Source organism: Loxodonta africana, chromosome 7, assembly GCF_030014295.1.
Source record: "Loxodonta africana isolate mLoxAfr1 chromosome 7, mLoxAfr1.hap2, whole genome shotgun sequence".
In the NCBI taxonomy this organism is placed as follows: Eukaryota; Metazoa; Chordata; class Mammalia; order Proboscidea; family Elephantidae; genus Loxodonta; species Loxodonta africana.
The window spans coordinates 17,547,564-17,564,080 of record NC_087348.1 but is presented as its reverse complement, the minus strand read 5'-3'; the positions used below and the strand labels follow the sequence as shown (position 1 = coordinate 17,564,080).

Below are 16,517 nucleotides of genomic sequence, written 5' to 3'. Positions count from 1 at the left end.
CTGGATAACTGGCAGCTCCTAAAAATCAAATACTTATGCTCATCCAAAGACTTCACCAAAAGAGTAAAAAGATTACCTACAGACTGGGAAAAAGTTTCAGCTATGACATTTCTGATCAGCATCTGATCTCTAAAATCTATGTGATACTGCAACAACTCAACGACAAAAAGAAAAATAACCCAATTAAAAAATGGGCAAAGGATATGAAGAGACACTTCACTTAAGAAGACATTCAGGCAGCTAACAGATACATGAGGAAATGCTCACAATCATCAGCTATTGGAAACCTTGGTGGCATAGTGGTTAAGTGCTATGGCTGCTAACCAAAGGGTCGGTAGTTCGAATCTGCCAGGCACTCCTTGGAAACACTATGGGGCAGTTCTACTCTGTCCAGTAGGGTCGCTCTGAGTTGGAATCAATTCAACAGCACTGAGTTTGGTTTGATTTTTGGTCATTAGCTATTAGAGAAATGCAAATCAAATCTACAATGAGATACCATCTCACTCCAACAAGGCTGGCATTAATCAAAAAACACAAAATAATAAATGTTGGAGAGACTGGAACACTTACACACTGCTGGTGGGAATGTAAAATGGTACAACCACTTTGGAAATCGATTTGGCACTTCCTTAAAAAGCAAGAAATAGAACTACCATATGATCCAGCAATCCCACTCCTTAGAATATATCCTAGAGAAATAAGAGCTTTACACGAACAGATATACACACACCCCTGTTCACTGCAGCACTGTTTACAATAGCAAAAAGTTGGAAGCAACCAAGGTGCCCATCAAGGGATGAATGGATAAATAAATGATGATAAATTCATACAATGCAATACTATCCATTGACAAAGAACAATGATGAATCTGTGAGACATTTCATAACATGGAGGAATCTGGAAGGCATTGTGCTGAGTGAAATTAGTCAGGCACAAAAGGACAAATCTTGTACGACACCACTATTACAAGAACTCAAGAAACAGTTTAAACACAGAAGAAAATGTTCTTTGATGGTTATGAGGGTGGGGAAGGACAGAGAGGGGTATTCACTAATTAGATAGTAGTCAGGAACTATTTTAGGTGAAGGGAAAGACAACACACAATACAGGAGAGGTCAGCACAACTGGATTAAACTAAAAGCAAAGAAGTTTCCTAAATACAATGGAATGCTTCAAAGGCCAGAGTAGCAGGGGCTGGGAATCTGGAGACCATGGTTTCAGGGGATATCTAGGTCAGTTAGCACAATAAAATCTATTAAGAAAACATACTGCATCCCACTTTGATGAGTGGCATCTGGGGTCTTAAACACTAGCAAGCAGGATCTAAGATGCATCAATTGGTCTCAACCCACCTGGAGCAAAGGAGAATGAAAAACACTAAAGTCACAAGATAATTATGAGCCCAAGAGACAGAAAGGGCCACAGAAATCAGAGACTACATCAGCCTGAGACCAGAAGAACTATATGGTACCCAGCTACAACTGATGACTGCCCTGACAGGGAACACAACAAAGAATCCCTGATGGAGCAAGAAAGCAGTGGGGTACAGACCTCAAATTCTCATAAAAAGACCAGACTTAATGGTCTGACTCAGACTAGAAGGAGCATGGAGGTCATGGTCCCCAGACCTTCTGTTAGCCCAAGACTGGAACCATTTCCAAAGCCAACTCTTCAGACAGGGATTGGACTGGATTATAAGATAGAAAATGATACTGGTGAGGAGTGAGCTTCTTGGCTCAAGTAGATACATGAGACTATATAGGCAGCTCATGTCTGGAGGCAAGGTAAAAGAGCAGAGGCGGACAGAGGCTGGCTGAATAGGCACAGGGAATACAGAGTGGAGAGAAGGAGTATGCTCTCATTAGGGGGAGAGCAACTAGGAGTACATATAGCAAGGTGTATATAAATTTTTCTGTGGGAGACTGACTTGATTTGTAAACTTTCACTTAAAGCACAATTAAAAAAAAAATACTTACGAATAAATCTAACCAGAGATGTAAAGGGCCTATTCAAAGAAAAATACAAAACACTACTGCAAGAAACCAAAAGAGATCTATATAAATGGAAAAACATACCATGCTTATGGATAGGTAGACTCAACATTGCGAAAACGATAATTCTACCCAAAGCAATTTACAAATACAATGCAATCCTGATCCAAAGACCAACGATACACTTCAAAGAGATGGAAAAACTTATCATTAACTTTATATGGAAAGTGAAGAAGCCGCAGATATGTAAAGCACTACTGAAGAAGAAAAAAAAGTGGGAGCAGTCACACTACCTGACCTCAAAGCTTGCTATACAGCTAAGGTAGTCAAAACAGCCTGGTACTGGTACAACAACAGATACATTGACCAATGGAACAGAATTGAGAACCCAGATGTAAATCCATCCACCAGTGGTCACCTGATCTTCGACAAGGTCCCAAAGTCCATCAAATGGGGAAAAGACAGTTTTATGTTTTTTTTTCCTAAACAAATGATGCTGGCAAAGCTGGATATCCATCTGCAAAAAAAAATGAAACAGAACCCATACCTCACGCCATATACAAAAACAAATTCTAAATGGGTCAAAGACCTAAATATAAAGCCAAAAACTCTGAAGTTCATAGAAGAAAACATAGGATCAACACTAGAAGCCTTAATACACGGGATTAACAAGATACAAACTACAACCAACCACACAAACTCCAGAAGATAAGCTAGATAACTGGATCTTCTAAAAATTAAACATTTATGCTCATCAAAAGACTTCACCAAAAGAGTAAAAAGAGAACCTAGAGACTGAGAAAAAAATTTTGACTATTACAAATCAGACAAAGGTCTAATTTCTAAAATCCACAAGAAAATCCAACACCTCTACAAAAATAAGACAAATAATCCAATTAAAAATTAGGAAAAGGAAATGAACAGACACTTCACCAAAGAAGACATTTGAGCAGCCAACAGACACATAAGGAAATGCTCACAATCAGCCATTACAGAAATGCAAATCAAAACCACAACAAGATACTATCTTACCCCAGTATTACAGGCATTAATCAAAATAACAGGAAATAACAAATGTTGGAGAGGCGGTGGGGAGATTGGAACTCTTATGTACTGCTGGTGGGAATGCAAAATGATACAACCATTTTGGAAAACGATATAGCGCTTCCTTAGAAAGCTGGAAACAGAAATACCACATGATCCAACAATCCCACTCCTAGGAATATATCCTAAAGAAATACGAGTTGTCAAACAATATGCACACCCATGTTCATTGGAGCATTGTTCACAATAGCAAAAAGATGGAAACAACCTAGATGACCATCGACAGGTGAATGGAGAATCAAACTGTGGTACATACACACAATGGAGTATTACGCAATGATAGAGAACAACAATGAATCTGTGAAGCATCTCATAACATGGATGAATCTGGAGGACATTATGCTGAATGAAATAAGGCAATCACAAAAAGACGAACATTGTATGAGATCACTACTGTAAAAACCCATGAAAAGGTTTACACACAAAAAGAAATAATCTTTGATGGCTACGAGGGAGAGGAAGGGTAGGGATGGGAAAACACTAAACAGACAATAGATAAGGGGTAACTTTGGTGAAAGGTAAGACAGTACACAATACTGGGAAAGCTAGCACAACTTGTACAAGGCAAGGTCATGGAAGCTCCATAGACACATCCAAACTCTCTGAGGGACCAAATTGCTGGGCTGAGTGCTGTGGGGACCATGGTCTCAGGAAAAATCTAGCTCAACTGGCATAACTTAGTTTATAAAGAGAATGTTCTACATTCTACTTTGATGAGTAGCATCTGGGGTCTTAAAAGCCTGTGAATGGCCATCTAGGATACTCCACTGGTTTCATCCCCTCAGGAGCAAGGAAAAATGAAGAAAACTAAAAGATACAAAGGAATGATTCATCTAAAGGACTAACGGACCACACCTACCATGGCCTCCACCAGACTGAGTCCAGTACAGCTAGATGGTGCCCAGCTACCACCACTGACTGCTCTGACAGGGATCACAACAGAAGGTCCCGGACAGAGCTGCAGAAAAATGTAGAACAAAACTCTAACTCAAAAAGAAAGACCAGACTTGCTGGCCTGACAGAGACTGGAGAAACCCTGAGTGTATGGCCCCCAACACCTTGTCAGCCAAGTAATGAAGTCACTCCTGTGGCTCATCCTTCAGCCAAAGATTGGACAGGCCCATACAACAAAACAGACTAAAGGGGTGCACCAACCCAGGGGCAAGGAATAGAAGGCAAGAGGGAACAGGAAAGCTGGTAATAGGGAACCCAAATTTGAGAAGGGAGAGTGTTGACACGTCATGGGGTTCTTAACCAACGTCATAAAACAACACGTATACTGTTAAATGAGAAACTAGTTTGTTCTGTAAACTTTCATCTAAAGCACAATAAAAAAAAAAAAGGAAAGAAAAAAACTAAAGTAGAAAGAGAGTGAGACTTATTGTCTTAGAATGTTGGTAGGCAGGTTGAGAAAATTCAGGAATTCCAAATTTTTGTTCTGTCTCATTTCTATTTTCTAAGCTTTGCTCCAACCAGAAGTCAAAGATCCTTCTGGATTCAAAATAAAAAGTCATTTACAATAAAGGCTGGGGGAAAGGGGAGACCCTGTATAAGAGAAGTAAACCATACCACTAAGAGTAGGGGTTACGCTTAGAAGCACGAGCTAGCCAGAATTATTAAAACTCTCCCTTTTGGGCTGTGAGTTAACAGGCCTTTCTCTTCCTGTTTTCTGTGAGTCCACATATCACCAACATACTGAGGTCATCTTGCCAGATTTTGTAATTTGAACATGACTAATTTCACTATGACAAATACAGGGCTACCAGTGGTGGTGGCAGAGGGGACGGGAAGATAGTGGTTGGGACAAGACTGAAAACTCTATAGCCCTTTATCTCACCGATAGCTCCAAACCCCCTCCAGTAATGAAATATCAACATTAAGAAGAAAGGAGTAAAGTGGGATCTCTCAGGAGTCCCCATGAGCTGCAATTTCACAGTCTGCTACTGGTTCCCTTTATGTAGCACACCTGTGTATTGAGAATTTAGGTAAAATCTTCTGGGTAGATAAAAGCTACTAACCTAGGAAGTTCTACAGAGGGAATATCTGCCCCTTTGTGCTAATCTGCCTTCAGTGCTATATGCCTGCAGAGGGGAAGAGGGACCCACCCGAAGACTTACAAGTAGCTATTAGGCTGATGACCATATGAAGAAGCTGTTCAGGTGTCGACATCAACAGCTACTGAGGTGTAGCCATCTGGATAATCGACACAAACGTTAGCTTCCAGGCTGCTTGGTACTTTCTATATTTCTAGACCAGATTTCTCTACCATTCGTCTTGCTCAGGAAATGCAAAACTGTGCAAATCTACTTGTTTTTTATTATGTGGGTTGTTCCATTGGGGGGAACACCTGAGCCAATGCACTTTTCAAAAAAGGAGAAATGCCTTGTAACTTAATTGGCTTTGGTGTCAGATGCTCCTGAGAGTGACCTTGAAGAAATGATTTCATTTTTTCCTGGTTTCTCATCTGAAAAAAAGTGAACATTACCTACTACAGAGGGTTGCTGCAGACCCTAGAATGATTCCCATATATAAAAATGCCTCACTTTAGCCTGAGACACTGAATAAACATTAGTTCCTATTTGAATAACCTACATGAAAACTATTAGGTATGCCTAAAATTAAAAAAAGTAGAGAGAGAGAGACAGAGAGACTACTGGAACTTGGCAGAAATGTAGATATCCCCAACCCTCACACACAGGATAAGAATTTGGATTCTACCCCAAGTCCAAAATGCATCTATCCCCAAGGATCAAAATAGACTTTACATCAACAATAGTTCGATGTTTGTTAAACAACACCTTCTCCTCTTCATTCAACGGTCTTCTCTTTATAAATTGGAATCAACTCGACAGCAGTGGGTTTTGGTTATTTGACTTTCTTGCATCCTCTATGTGCCCAGCCCTCAAATCACACCCCCAAAACAATTAGAAAAAAAAAAAAAAGGACAATGTCCAATATGTGTTTTTTGTTGTTGTTTACACTTGCAACACGCTAAAGCCCAGGACACTGTAGAATTAATACAGCTTGGAAATTGGGTAAAGGTTAGGGAGTGACTTGGTGTCAGCAAGGATGCTGGAACAAACATTGGCAAAGCCTAAAAAAATAAGTCCCAAGAATGACAGGCTTTACTTTACTCCAAAGATCTGAAAGCGGGACCTCCCCAGTTAAAGTGGCTAATCGTTCCACTGCTGGTTTTAATTGCCTTGTGGTGGGAGGAGGTATCATGTTTGTAGGCCATAGTAATCTGTTCCTTCAGAATTCCTCTGAATAAAAAGCTTAGTGCCAAAATCACTGATTCAACACTAATCCAGAAACAAAAACGAAACCACCTTGGCTTTTCTCCAGCCTCTGCAGATCCCTCATTCTTGTGCTTCGACTCCATTTCTCTTCCTCAAAACACCCTTTCCCCTTCTCCATTTTCTTTCTTCCTTTCTTCCCCCCAAATCACATCCCTGTAGCTGTGTGACTACCCTATAACCTCCTGTATCTCCCAAGGGGCAAAATGCCCATGTTAAAAATGACAGTTTCAATCACGACTCAGTCCAAAAGTATTTCTGTAAAGTTTACCCTGTGGTTAGCACCAAGCTCTCTGTTGTGCTACTACAAAGAGTGAACCTGGCTTTCCCCCAAACAATCATAGTTCCTCATGTCTCACTCTTGGTTGGCCGAAGAAAGCAGAGAAGTGAAAATAAAATCTCCGAGTACTGCTGTCAATCTGGCTAGAAGTACATCCCACCATACATAGACAGGGCAGCCAAGTCTTCATTCCCTCAGTTTCTCCTCAAAGCAGCTCCACTCACCCAACTCTTCCATTGTCACACACCCAAGATACTCTGGTCCCACAGGTTGTAAGGAACTGCTTTTGCATGTGCTGAAGAAGAAGACCACAAAGGAACTGAATGAGACAGCATGAAGCAGCCTCTATAACCCTTTCTGGTTCCTGTATTTGCTTAGCACTTCCTCTCTTTTGATTTGGTGATTTTTTTTTTTTTTTTTTGGTAGGTCACAGTTTTAAAATGAAATAGGACATAGGCAGGTTGTAAGATTTGAATTCCTGTGGTGGACTGGCAAGGAAGAGTCAAAATAATTTAGCAAAATTTCACTACTTACTACATGCCAGAACTCATCTTTAAGTCATGGAAATGGCAGATTTGTGCTTGTGTATTTTCTCAGTATGGGTCCCACTGTGACTGTACATCAGGAAACTTGCTTTCTTCTGTGAACGTGGGTGACAATAGAGGCACAGTGACCATAAAATTTCCATCAGAGCTAACCAGCACCCAATTCATTTTGTTGTCTTTTTTTTTTACTTCATTATTCAGAAATTACACTTATCCCTTTCCTGAATAAATTGTAAATCCTTAAAAGGCAGGGTTGATGTTTATTCATATTTGCATTGCCAGGGCCTGGCTTATTTCAGGGGTTCAAAAGTCAAACATCTATAGAGGGCCCGTCATCAGAAAAGATCATATTTGGTAAAGTGGTACTGATTTTGTTGGCTGCTGTTGAGTCAACACTGACTCGTGTGACCCCATGGTAAAAAGGGAAATCCTCCATGAGATGGATCAACATGGTGGCTACAGCAATAGGCTCAAACATAGGAACGATCGTGAGGATGGTCCAGGATAAGGCACTGTTTTGTTCTGTTATACATAAGGTCACCATGAATAGCGCCAACTCAACAGCCGCTAACAGCATGAAAAAAGAAAAATGAAACTGGAAGGTTTAAGACACCAGGTGCTAAACTGGTGACATCTCGATTCAGCAAACTTCCTGCCTAGCTGCATTGCCTTAGAGCAGTTTCTTTGCAAAGTGATACTGAGGTTAACTTTCACCTTTTTACCACTGAGATTTTACTCACCTTGAATGAAATAAAAATTTACCAAATGAGTCAGAGAAGGCAGTATGTAAAGAACTACAATTAGGGTCCTGTGAAATAAGTATTATCACCATTTTTACCAGCGGTGAAATAAGTTCAAGGATAGTAACTTGCTTGACAGAATTAGTAGGTAGCTTTGTTAGCTACCTACTATAATCCAGTTTGACTTCAAAGTCCATCACCTTTTCTCTACAACACAATGTTCTCTTTTTAGGTTAATCTAAAGAGATCATTCATTTTCCATTCCATTGTGTCTGTAAGACTTTTTTGTTTTTTTAATTAAGATTCCCGTTCTGCATTACTCCGAGTAACCACTGGATGTCAGTGCTGTTCCAAGAGCCTGCTCACTGCAAGCATGGGTATGAAAAAATTTCCATCCACACTCTATCAAACAATTTTTACAACTGAAAATGACATTAGTTCTATGAAAGTGCAAAACACTCAGTAGAGAATATAAAACATTTGCCTAACCTTAAGTGGTAACTGAGCCAAAATACTGGAAGGAAAACCGCACTTCAGCACTTGGCTGGCAAATAACTGCACTGCATCTACAGTTTAACTGAATTTTTAACGTGAAATCTAGAATAGGATCCCAGATCCTGTTTCCATTCTCATCCTTCTGGGGCTTTTAACCTCGGATGCTTTATTTTCCAGAGTTAAAGGACTGTTCTTTCAAATCGTTCCTTGAGTATAACGGTCGAAAGAACGAGATGCAAGAGGCCAACTGCATCACTGATTGCGACTTAGAAATGAGCAAATGGAAACTCCCTTTTGGCGCATCAGGACAATTTAGTTACACACGGTATTGGGCAGACAAATAACTTTTGACAAAGCTGCAATTCTGTGTTTCCTGTGCAGTTGAAACATTCATAAACCGCAGGTGTCTTCGGGACAGGAAGCATGAGGTAGACCTTCAGCTTCCCTGGGGAGGTCACCTGAGACACGCTAACAACCCTTTGCCCTTCCCTCCATCTCAGGAACCACAACCCAAAAGGTATGCAGCAGTCGCCAGCTTCTTGATGCCCTAACAACGTCTGGTAGAGAATCAATTCTATAATTCGTTCCACAAACTTTTATTAAGAGCTGACTGAATGCTAGGCATTGCGCTAGGCCCCTCAGGACCTAGCCAAATCAGATTCAGTTCCTGCTTTCCAGAGGTCCACAGGCTAGTAGATCAGAAACAGGATGGCAACACGAATAATGTAGACATGAACCCTAGCCGGCCCCGGGGGAGATGCCAAGGAAAGAAGCATTACGCCAACGCTAAAGAAAAAGCCCAAAACAACCCTCGCTGACCAACAGCTCCCTCGCCACTTGGGCCGGCACTGCGCAGGCGTCACGGCCCACCCCGGAGGCACTGCCAACCTAAAACCCAGTGCCGTCGAGTCCCTAGAAAAGTAAAATCGGACCGCGGAGAGTAAACTACTTTTCCCATGGAGCACCAGTCACCAGCACCAGCACCCTCTCCGTCTCGGTTTCTTTTTTTAGCCGCAGGCCAAAGTAGCTAGGACTTCATATCCCAGGGTACCTTTGGGAAAGTTAACCATACGCATGCGCCAAGAGGCGGGCTCTCATTGCCCCCCACGACCCCGCCTCCGTTCTACCACCGCCATTTTGTTGAGACTTTCATCCGGCAGCCGACGGGACTTTTTTTCTTAAAGGAGAAGCGACAGCTGAAAAAAGTCCCCCGTCACTGTGCAAGACCTGGCGACGCTGGGGATAAAAAAGCCAAAGACAGGAAAGTGGGACTCAGGGTGGAGGCAGAAGAACGACCAGACTGTTTCCACGAATTGAGGCTAGAAAGAGCCCTGGTGGCATTAGCGGCTCCTAAGGGAGGCAGGTGCGCGCGCAGCCAGTCCAGGGTGCGCGCCAGGCGGGGAAAGAGGTGCGTTTTCTTCCTACTAGCCTCCCTCGCGAGACCTGCCCCTCCCACCACCTCTAGCGCCCGTTGATCTCCGGAGCGGGGGGGGGAAGGTCACTTTCGGATTGTCGCGAGACGCAGCCGTTTAACGGTGAGAGTGGGTGCGCGGGGAAGGAAACCTCGCGCGCTCCCTTGAAGCCGTTTCCTGATTGGTCAAAGAAAGGGGTGGGGGAGGAAACCCGGTACGCCGCTGCGTGAGAGGCCGACAGGGGCGGGGTCACAAGGCCGTTCCTCCTCTCCGATTGGTCCGTGGAGCGTCCGTGTCGGGCGCGCGCGCGGCGCCAGCGGCTGCGGGCAGTGAGTGGCAGGGGGCGGGGGGGCTCCCTCGGAGCTGGGAGGAGGGGAGGGGGAACAGGAACGCAGGGTGAGAGTGAGCCCGAAGCTCCGGGAGGCGAAGGGGGCGGGGGGAGCAGCGCCGCAGCCGCCTCCGCCTCCGCCGCCTGGGACGAGGGGGTGGGGACGGACGAGCCCTGATGCCGGGGGAGACGGAAGAGCCGAGACCCCCGGAGCAGCAGGACCAGGAAGGGGGAGAGGCGGCGGTGGCTAAGGCGGCTCCGGAGGAGCCCCAGCAGCGGCCCCCTGAGACGACGGCGGCGGCGGCGCCTGCGGGGACCACTAGCAGCCGCGTGCTGAGGGGAGGCCGCGACCGGGGCCGGGCCGCTGCGGCCGCCGCCGCCGCTGCTGTGTCCCGCCGGAGGAAGGCCGAGTATCCGCGCCGGCGGAGGAGCAGCCCCAGCGCCAGGCCTCCCGACGCCCCAGGGCAGCAGTCCCAGGCCGCGAAGCCCCCGTCTCCAGCTCAGGGCAAGAAGAGTCCGCGACTCCTGTGAGTAACGCAGTGTTTCAGGCGGTGGGAAAGACCCCCCTGTCCGCACGCAACCCTCCCGGCTCCCGTAGAGTCCACTCCACGTGACATCCTGCCTGCTCTGCCCCCTGCCGGCTCCGCACGCCTAATGTCACCCTGCTTTCCCAGTTACCCTTCCGAGCACTCCCCTCCGGCCCCCCATGCCTTCTGCCTTTTGGGGACACTTCCCGACTCTCTGAAATCATCCTTTGTGGAATACACCCCTCCCTGTCCCCAGTGGCCCACTTCTCTGCCGCCGTAGGCTTATTCCGCGCTCTGGCAACTGCACGTCTTTGTCAACCTATCCGTTTCCCTCTTACAGCCACCCTCCTATATTACATCACGTCTTCGTTAGGAAATCCGCAGCACGATCTTAGCCTTCAAAAATGTGTCCCTGTCTTCCCATTAATTAGCCCAAGAGCCACTTACACTAGTATCTTTATGTAGCTCTTTTTCACTCAAATTTTCACATAACTTTCTCCTCTTTTTGGAAATGGACAACTTACTGGTGGGGGTAAAAACGTGGCTGTGCCAATTTTTAAGTGTGGAGTCTTTTCGTATAACAAAATAGATGGATGTTCTTTAGTTTTTTGTTTGTTTTTTCCCTGAGAATTTGAATTTGTTTTTGCATGTTTTAATGGAGGAGCTTCGTCCTTAAAATTAGACTAATTTGAAAGGAATTCCTTTATTACGCAGAGGTACTAGAGGAACCGTGAACAGAGAACCATGGACATAAAGATTTTAAATTGCTTAGTAAAATAAAACTCATGTAAAGAATCCCAAAGCCCACAGGTTTGTAAATTTGGGGAATTACTCACGTTAGCTATTTATATTTAATTCGTTACTGAAAGCATCATTTGTGTCACCATCAGTTGCCATCAAGTGAAAAAAATTATTGAAAGCGGGGAAAATTTAAAGTGAGAGAAAAACAATCAGTTTTTTAAGTGCCCACCCACACTCCCCCATAGGGGTAGTGGCAAGATTTGACCTGTTCCGGAATTAAGAATTAAGTCTTGATTTGTCATGCCTGCCTTAGAAGCCTCTCAGAAAGGGGAATAAAATTCAAAGTTATACTGTGTAACTAGGTGTGCTTTCGAACTTTGGAATGTCATTTAAGTTTACGTCCTTTAGAAAATTGTGTGAACTACAATCTGTGAGCAACAAAAATCTGAATTTACAAATAATTCTGAAGTTAGAACTTTTAATAATTTGAAAAGATACATCAATAGCTTTGTTTGGATTTAAGTTTATGGAATTAAATATGACGTGTGAAGCATTTAGCACAATGCCAAGTAGAGGAGTGAAAGTTACTGTTTTGAGTGGCAGTGGTACAGAGCTACAAGTATTGTGTAGTAGTGGTTTTCATGTAAATTTTGCAAGTTCTGCGAAATTGAATCTTTCATATTTTATATTAGCATACATAAAATCACTGCAGTTGCCATCAAGTTAGTTCTGACTCGTGGTGACCCCATGTGTGTCAGAGTAGAACTGTGCTGCAGAGGGTTTTCAGTGGCTGATTTTTCAGAAGTCGATCATCAGAGCTTTCTTCCCAGACACCTCTGGGTAGACCGAAACCACCAACCTTTTGGTTAGCAGCTGAGCACAATAACCGGTTGCACTACCCAGGGACTGTTACCACACATAGAAAAATTAATGCTTAAAATATTTTAAAAATTCCTTTCCGTTTTCATCTACTGTTTGAGAGTCGTTGTTAGGTGCCCATCCAGTCGGTTCCGACTCATAGTGACCCTGTGTGCAGTAGAACAGAATGACACTGGGTCCTGCACCGTCTTCACAATCGTTGATACACTTGAGCCTGTTGTTGGAACAACAGTGTCAGCCCATTTTGTTGAGGGTCATCCTGTTTTTCGTGACTCTCTACTTTACCAAGTATGATGAGAATTAAATATCTTCTTGCCACCTTTTGCCCTCATTGTTCCCCCAGTTTTACTTATCAAAGATAATTATACCTAGGGTGGTTTATTTTTCCCTAACTCTTGGCAAAAAATACTAGTGAGTCTTTGCACTTCCATAATATAAAAGGAGTTAACAACAGCTGAACTTCTGAAAGGATGGTGAGAATGACTTGACTAAATCCCTGCAGCTCTTTCTCCATAATATTACTTTTGGGGAGGAAGGGGTAGTCTTAATTCTTAGTATCTCTTTCTCTCATCTAATATCATAAAAGGTAATCAGTAAGTATTCTTCTCTCAGCCTCAGAACTGTGTCTTGATTGTGTATTTAAAATTACAGTTCTTATCAGATTGTTAAAATTTCATCATCATAATGTTTTTGTTACACATTTTCAGTTTACTGCAGGGCAAATCATAAAAGCCCTAAACGAGTTCAGCTTACATCATCTTGACTGAGAGTAACCCAGCCTGGTACTGCTAGTTAAAAAAAAAAAATTTTTTTTTTTTTTAGTGGGCTATAAATAGGCGTGGTCCTAGTCCCCTAGGGCCATGCAGTGTTAAGGGGGATGTGCATTGATTAGTGAAGATTTGTCGAACATATGTTTGGTTTACTAATTTTCCAAATGAGAAAACACATTTTAACACTAATTTTTCCTACTGAATTTAATCTTTTAATTCATTAAGACACTGCAGGAAGTTTTGAGTATCAGTTACTGAGCTGTGGTCAAGTGTCTTCTGACCTTGATTCATCTCTATTTTCCAAATAACTTGTTTCATTCAAGTCTTTATTCCATATCCCACCTTTTTCCTTGATTGAAGAGACAGCCAGTTGTACAACAGCTTAAAAAATCATGAAATACAGAGATTCGCATCGATTGAAACCTGTTCATATTAGAAAGCAAAATACTATAGTGAAAAAACCTTGGACTTTTAGCCAGTAAACCCAGGTTTCAATTCGCAGCTTTTTACTATTCATTAAGTGACCTTGGGCAAGTTACTTAACCTCTCTGCTTCCTCACCTATAATCTGATTGTTTGTGAATTTGGGAAACAAGCTTTAGTTTATAGTTGGATGATAACTAGTTTAGGGTGCAGTTTTTATGAAGCTTCTTAAATTAAGCTTAGAACAACTTTCTCCATTTGCTTGAAGTGTTCACTAGAACATTTCAAAAGAAGAAAAGGAAATATTTGTGAATAAAGAGGAGTTAAAAACTTGTTTTCCATGAACTTGCTCAAGGGAAATGCATAAAGTTAAATGCTTAGAGTCATAAATTAAAGTTTAGGAGGTGTAGTAAAGAAAGATAAACTAAATTTGAAGAATGGTATGTTACGTACTCAGTACCGTTTAAGAATTAGGCTAATCATTTTTAAGCTAGAGTTAAGATTCTTATATTTCAAATGCAGATGTTAATATACTCTTCTTCAAATCTTTAAATTAATATTATTTGACAAGAAACACATGGCCGCATTAGCGTAGTAGTTTTCAGGTATATATATTTTTTGATTGATAAGTTAAAACATCCATGCTTTCAATAGAAATTGTCAAACCTAAGATTAGGTTAAAATGCAATCTTTTTTCTTTCACCTTTTTATAGTAAGCCCTTTGTTTATCCTGTCGGTGTGCAAGTTTAAAACTTTAATAATAAATGCTTTTTAAAACTTCCATTGTAGCTGTCAAGTAATCGTTCTAGCAAAGACTGAGCATTTTTAGAAGTCTTCCACCAGGTTCAGGTGAATTACAGATGAAGGAAACAGAAGTATTGCTCTATTTATTTTTTGGTGGATAGCATTCCATTTTTGGTATATTTTCTTGGTAAAAGTAAAATGATAAGGCTTTGGATGACACTTTCTTGCTATTTCCTTTAAGGAAAATGTGAGACTCATGAGTAGTGAGGACGAAGAGGCAGTAATATTTTGAACTAGAAAATCTTTGATGGCTCTTTGAGGAACGCTTTAGTTGTACAAGACGCAAACTTTTTCTCCCAGGGTGATCAGAATGGTAATAGAAACATTGAGCGATTCCAAAAGGTTTTCAGGAGGGTTATTGTTTAATGTTTCAAAATTTTAGCAGTTATTTCTGTAGATTTCATTTAGAGTTTGAGGAAGACTAGCAGTTACCCTATGTTAATTTTAGTTTGGGCATTGGTAATATAATTTAAAAAAGAGCTAGAATACCAAGCTTTTAAAAAAAATAAGGAACAAAAAATGGTAGCTATTCTTTCTAAAGAGAACAGAATTTGTACTATGCTGTGGCTTCTATATTTGCCTGAGTATTCTCTGGGTTTACTTGCTGAACACACACTCACACAACTTCGTACTATTCAGAGAGATTGTAGCATCTTTATGGTAAAGATACAAGGCATGTTGATTGTTGAAGTTGGGTGATGGGTGTAGGAGAAGTCATGGTATTATACTCAACATTTATGTATAATAGAAATTTCGCTGGATTAACAACATGGGAGTAACATCTTTTTTTAGTCTGTCAGCTGTTAACACTTTAAGCCCCTTACTGTTGCTATCTAATCTGTAAAGTGCAAATTACATTTATTTCTGAGATCATCTATTGCCTCTTTAGAAATAGATTTCAACATGGGTTTAATAGTGGATTTTTTTTTTTTTTTTAGGTTTCTTTTAATGTTTATTATGGAAATTATCAAATACAGAAAAAGAGAAAACAATATTATGAAATATCAGTATCTCAGCAGTTAGGGAGATTTTCACATGCTTGCTTTATCTGCCCCTCACCTTTTTTTGCAGAAATATTTTAGAGCAAATCCCAGACAGGGCATTTCACCCCTACTTTCTGCATCTGGGAGCCCTGATGGCATAGTGGTTAAGAGCTTAGCTGCTATCCAAAAGGTTGGCAATTGAAATCCACCACCCGCTCCTTGGAAACCCTTTGGGGCAGTTGTACTCTGTCCTATAGGGTCACTATGAGTCGGCAAACGGGTTTGGTTTCCTCCCCCCGCCCCGCATTTGTGTAAATGTGGGCATTTTCTCATATGACCTTTTATGGCATCACACCTAGCAAAATCTAGCAATATTTTCTGTGTATTAATGTCTTTTTACAGTTAAAACAATTACTTGGAATGCTCCTCTAGAGCTCTGCACTCTCAGATAAGATAGCACATGTGGCTATTTAAATTTACATTTATCAGAGTGAAAAATCTAGTCCCTCAGTTACACTAGCTATTTCAAGTGCTCAGTAGCCAAACGTGGCTGCTGTATTAAGCACTGTCCACATAGGACGTTTCCATCGTCACAGAAAGTTGTGTTGGACAGCACTGTTCTAGGTGCTTTCTACATCATTCTGGAGATTAATTTGTTACCTGAAAGAGGTAAATATTTGCATTTTAAGAAAATGTACAAAGTTGTTCATTTAATATTTGATTCTCATTTCTTTCAGATGCGTAGAAAAAGTGACAACTGATAAAGGTAAGATTTGGTCATATTTACCTTCCACATTACACCAATTACTTGTGATCTTATAGTAGAATGTGCTTCAACCTGGTAATTCAATTTAGTTCCCGTTTAAAAGTGACTTATTCAATAAAGAATTACTGAATTGTGGAGAGGAGCTATTTAGATGACAGTAGATCTGGCAGAGGACTATCTTGACGTTACTTAGAAGCCTTTAGGAAAAATCAAGTTGTTTGATGTCTGTTAACTGAAAAATTTTTAAGCCGTTTGTTTTTTTATGAAGGAATAAAGAGAGGAATATATAGATTTAAGTGTAGACAAAGTCTTGCTGCTGGTAGAGGCTCAAATTATAAATGCAGTTTGAAGAATGCGGAAAGAAAAACGTTCCAAGATTTCAACCTGGTGAATAATTAAATGAGGTCATTTCTCTTTAGAGTTTTAGCATACCA

At 41.6% G+C, this 16,517-nt stretch overlaps 2 protein-coding genes across 4 annotated transcripts in view; one reads left to right on the top strand and one right to left on the bottom strand.

The window, feature by feature from the left end:
* LPXN (leupaxin) overlaps positions 1–10,111 on the bottom strand; it is a 63,634-nt gene extending 53,523 nt beyond the window's left edge. Inside the window, exon 1 of one of the 2 annotated variants that reach the window (XM_023540550.2) lies at positions 5,213–10,111. In XM_023540550.2, the coding sequence (XP_023396318.1) occupies positions 5,213–5,264 (52 nt within the window). In that variant the 5' untranslated portion in view covers positions 5,265–10,111. The remainder of the gene's footprint in view (positions 1–5,212) is intronic. The other variant, XM_010600905.3, reaches the window with a different exon arrangement.
* Positions 10,112–10,353: 242 nt separating this feature from the next.
* The window catches only part of ZFP91 (ZFP91 zinc finger protein, atypical E3 ubiquitin ligase), a 42,826-nt gene continuing 36,662 nt past the window's right edge, over positions 10,354–16,517 (top strand). For both annotated transcript variants that reach the window (XM_010600906.3, XM_003421349.4), the window contains exons 1-2: positions 10,354–10,718; positions 16,055–16,083. In XM_010600906.3, the coding sequence (XP_010599208.1) occupies positions 10,369–10,718; positions 16,055–16,083 (379 nt within the window). In that variant the 5' untranslated portion in view covers positions 10,354–10,368. The remainder of the gene's footprint in view (positions 10,719–16,054; positions 16,084–16,517) is intronic.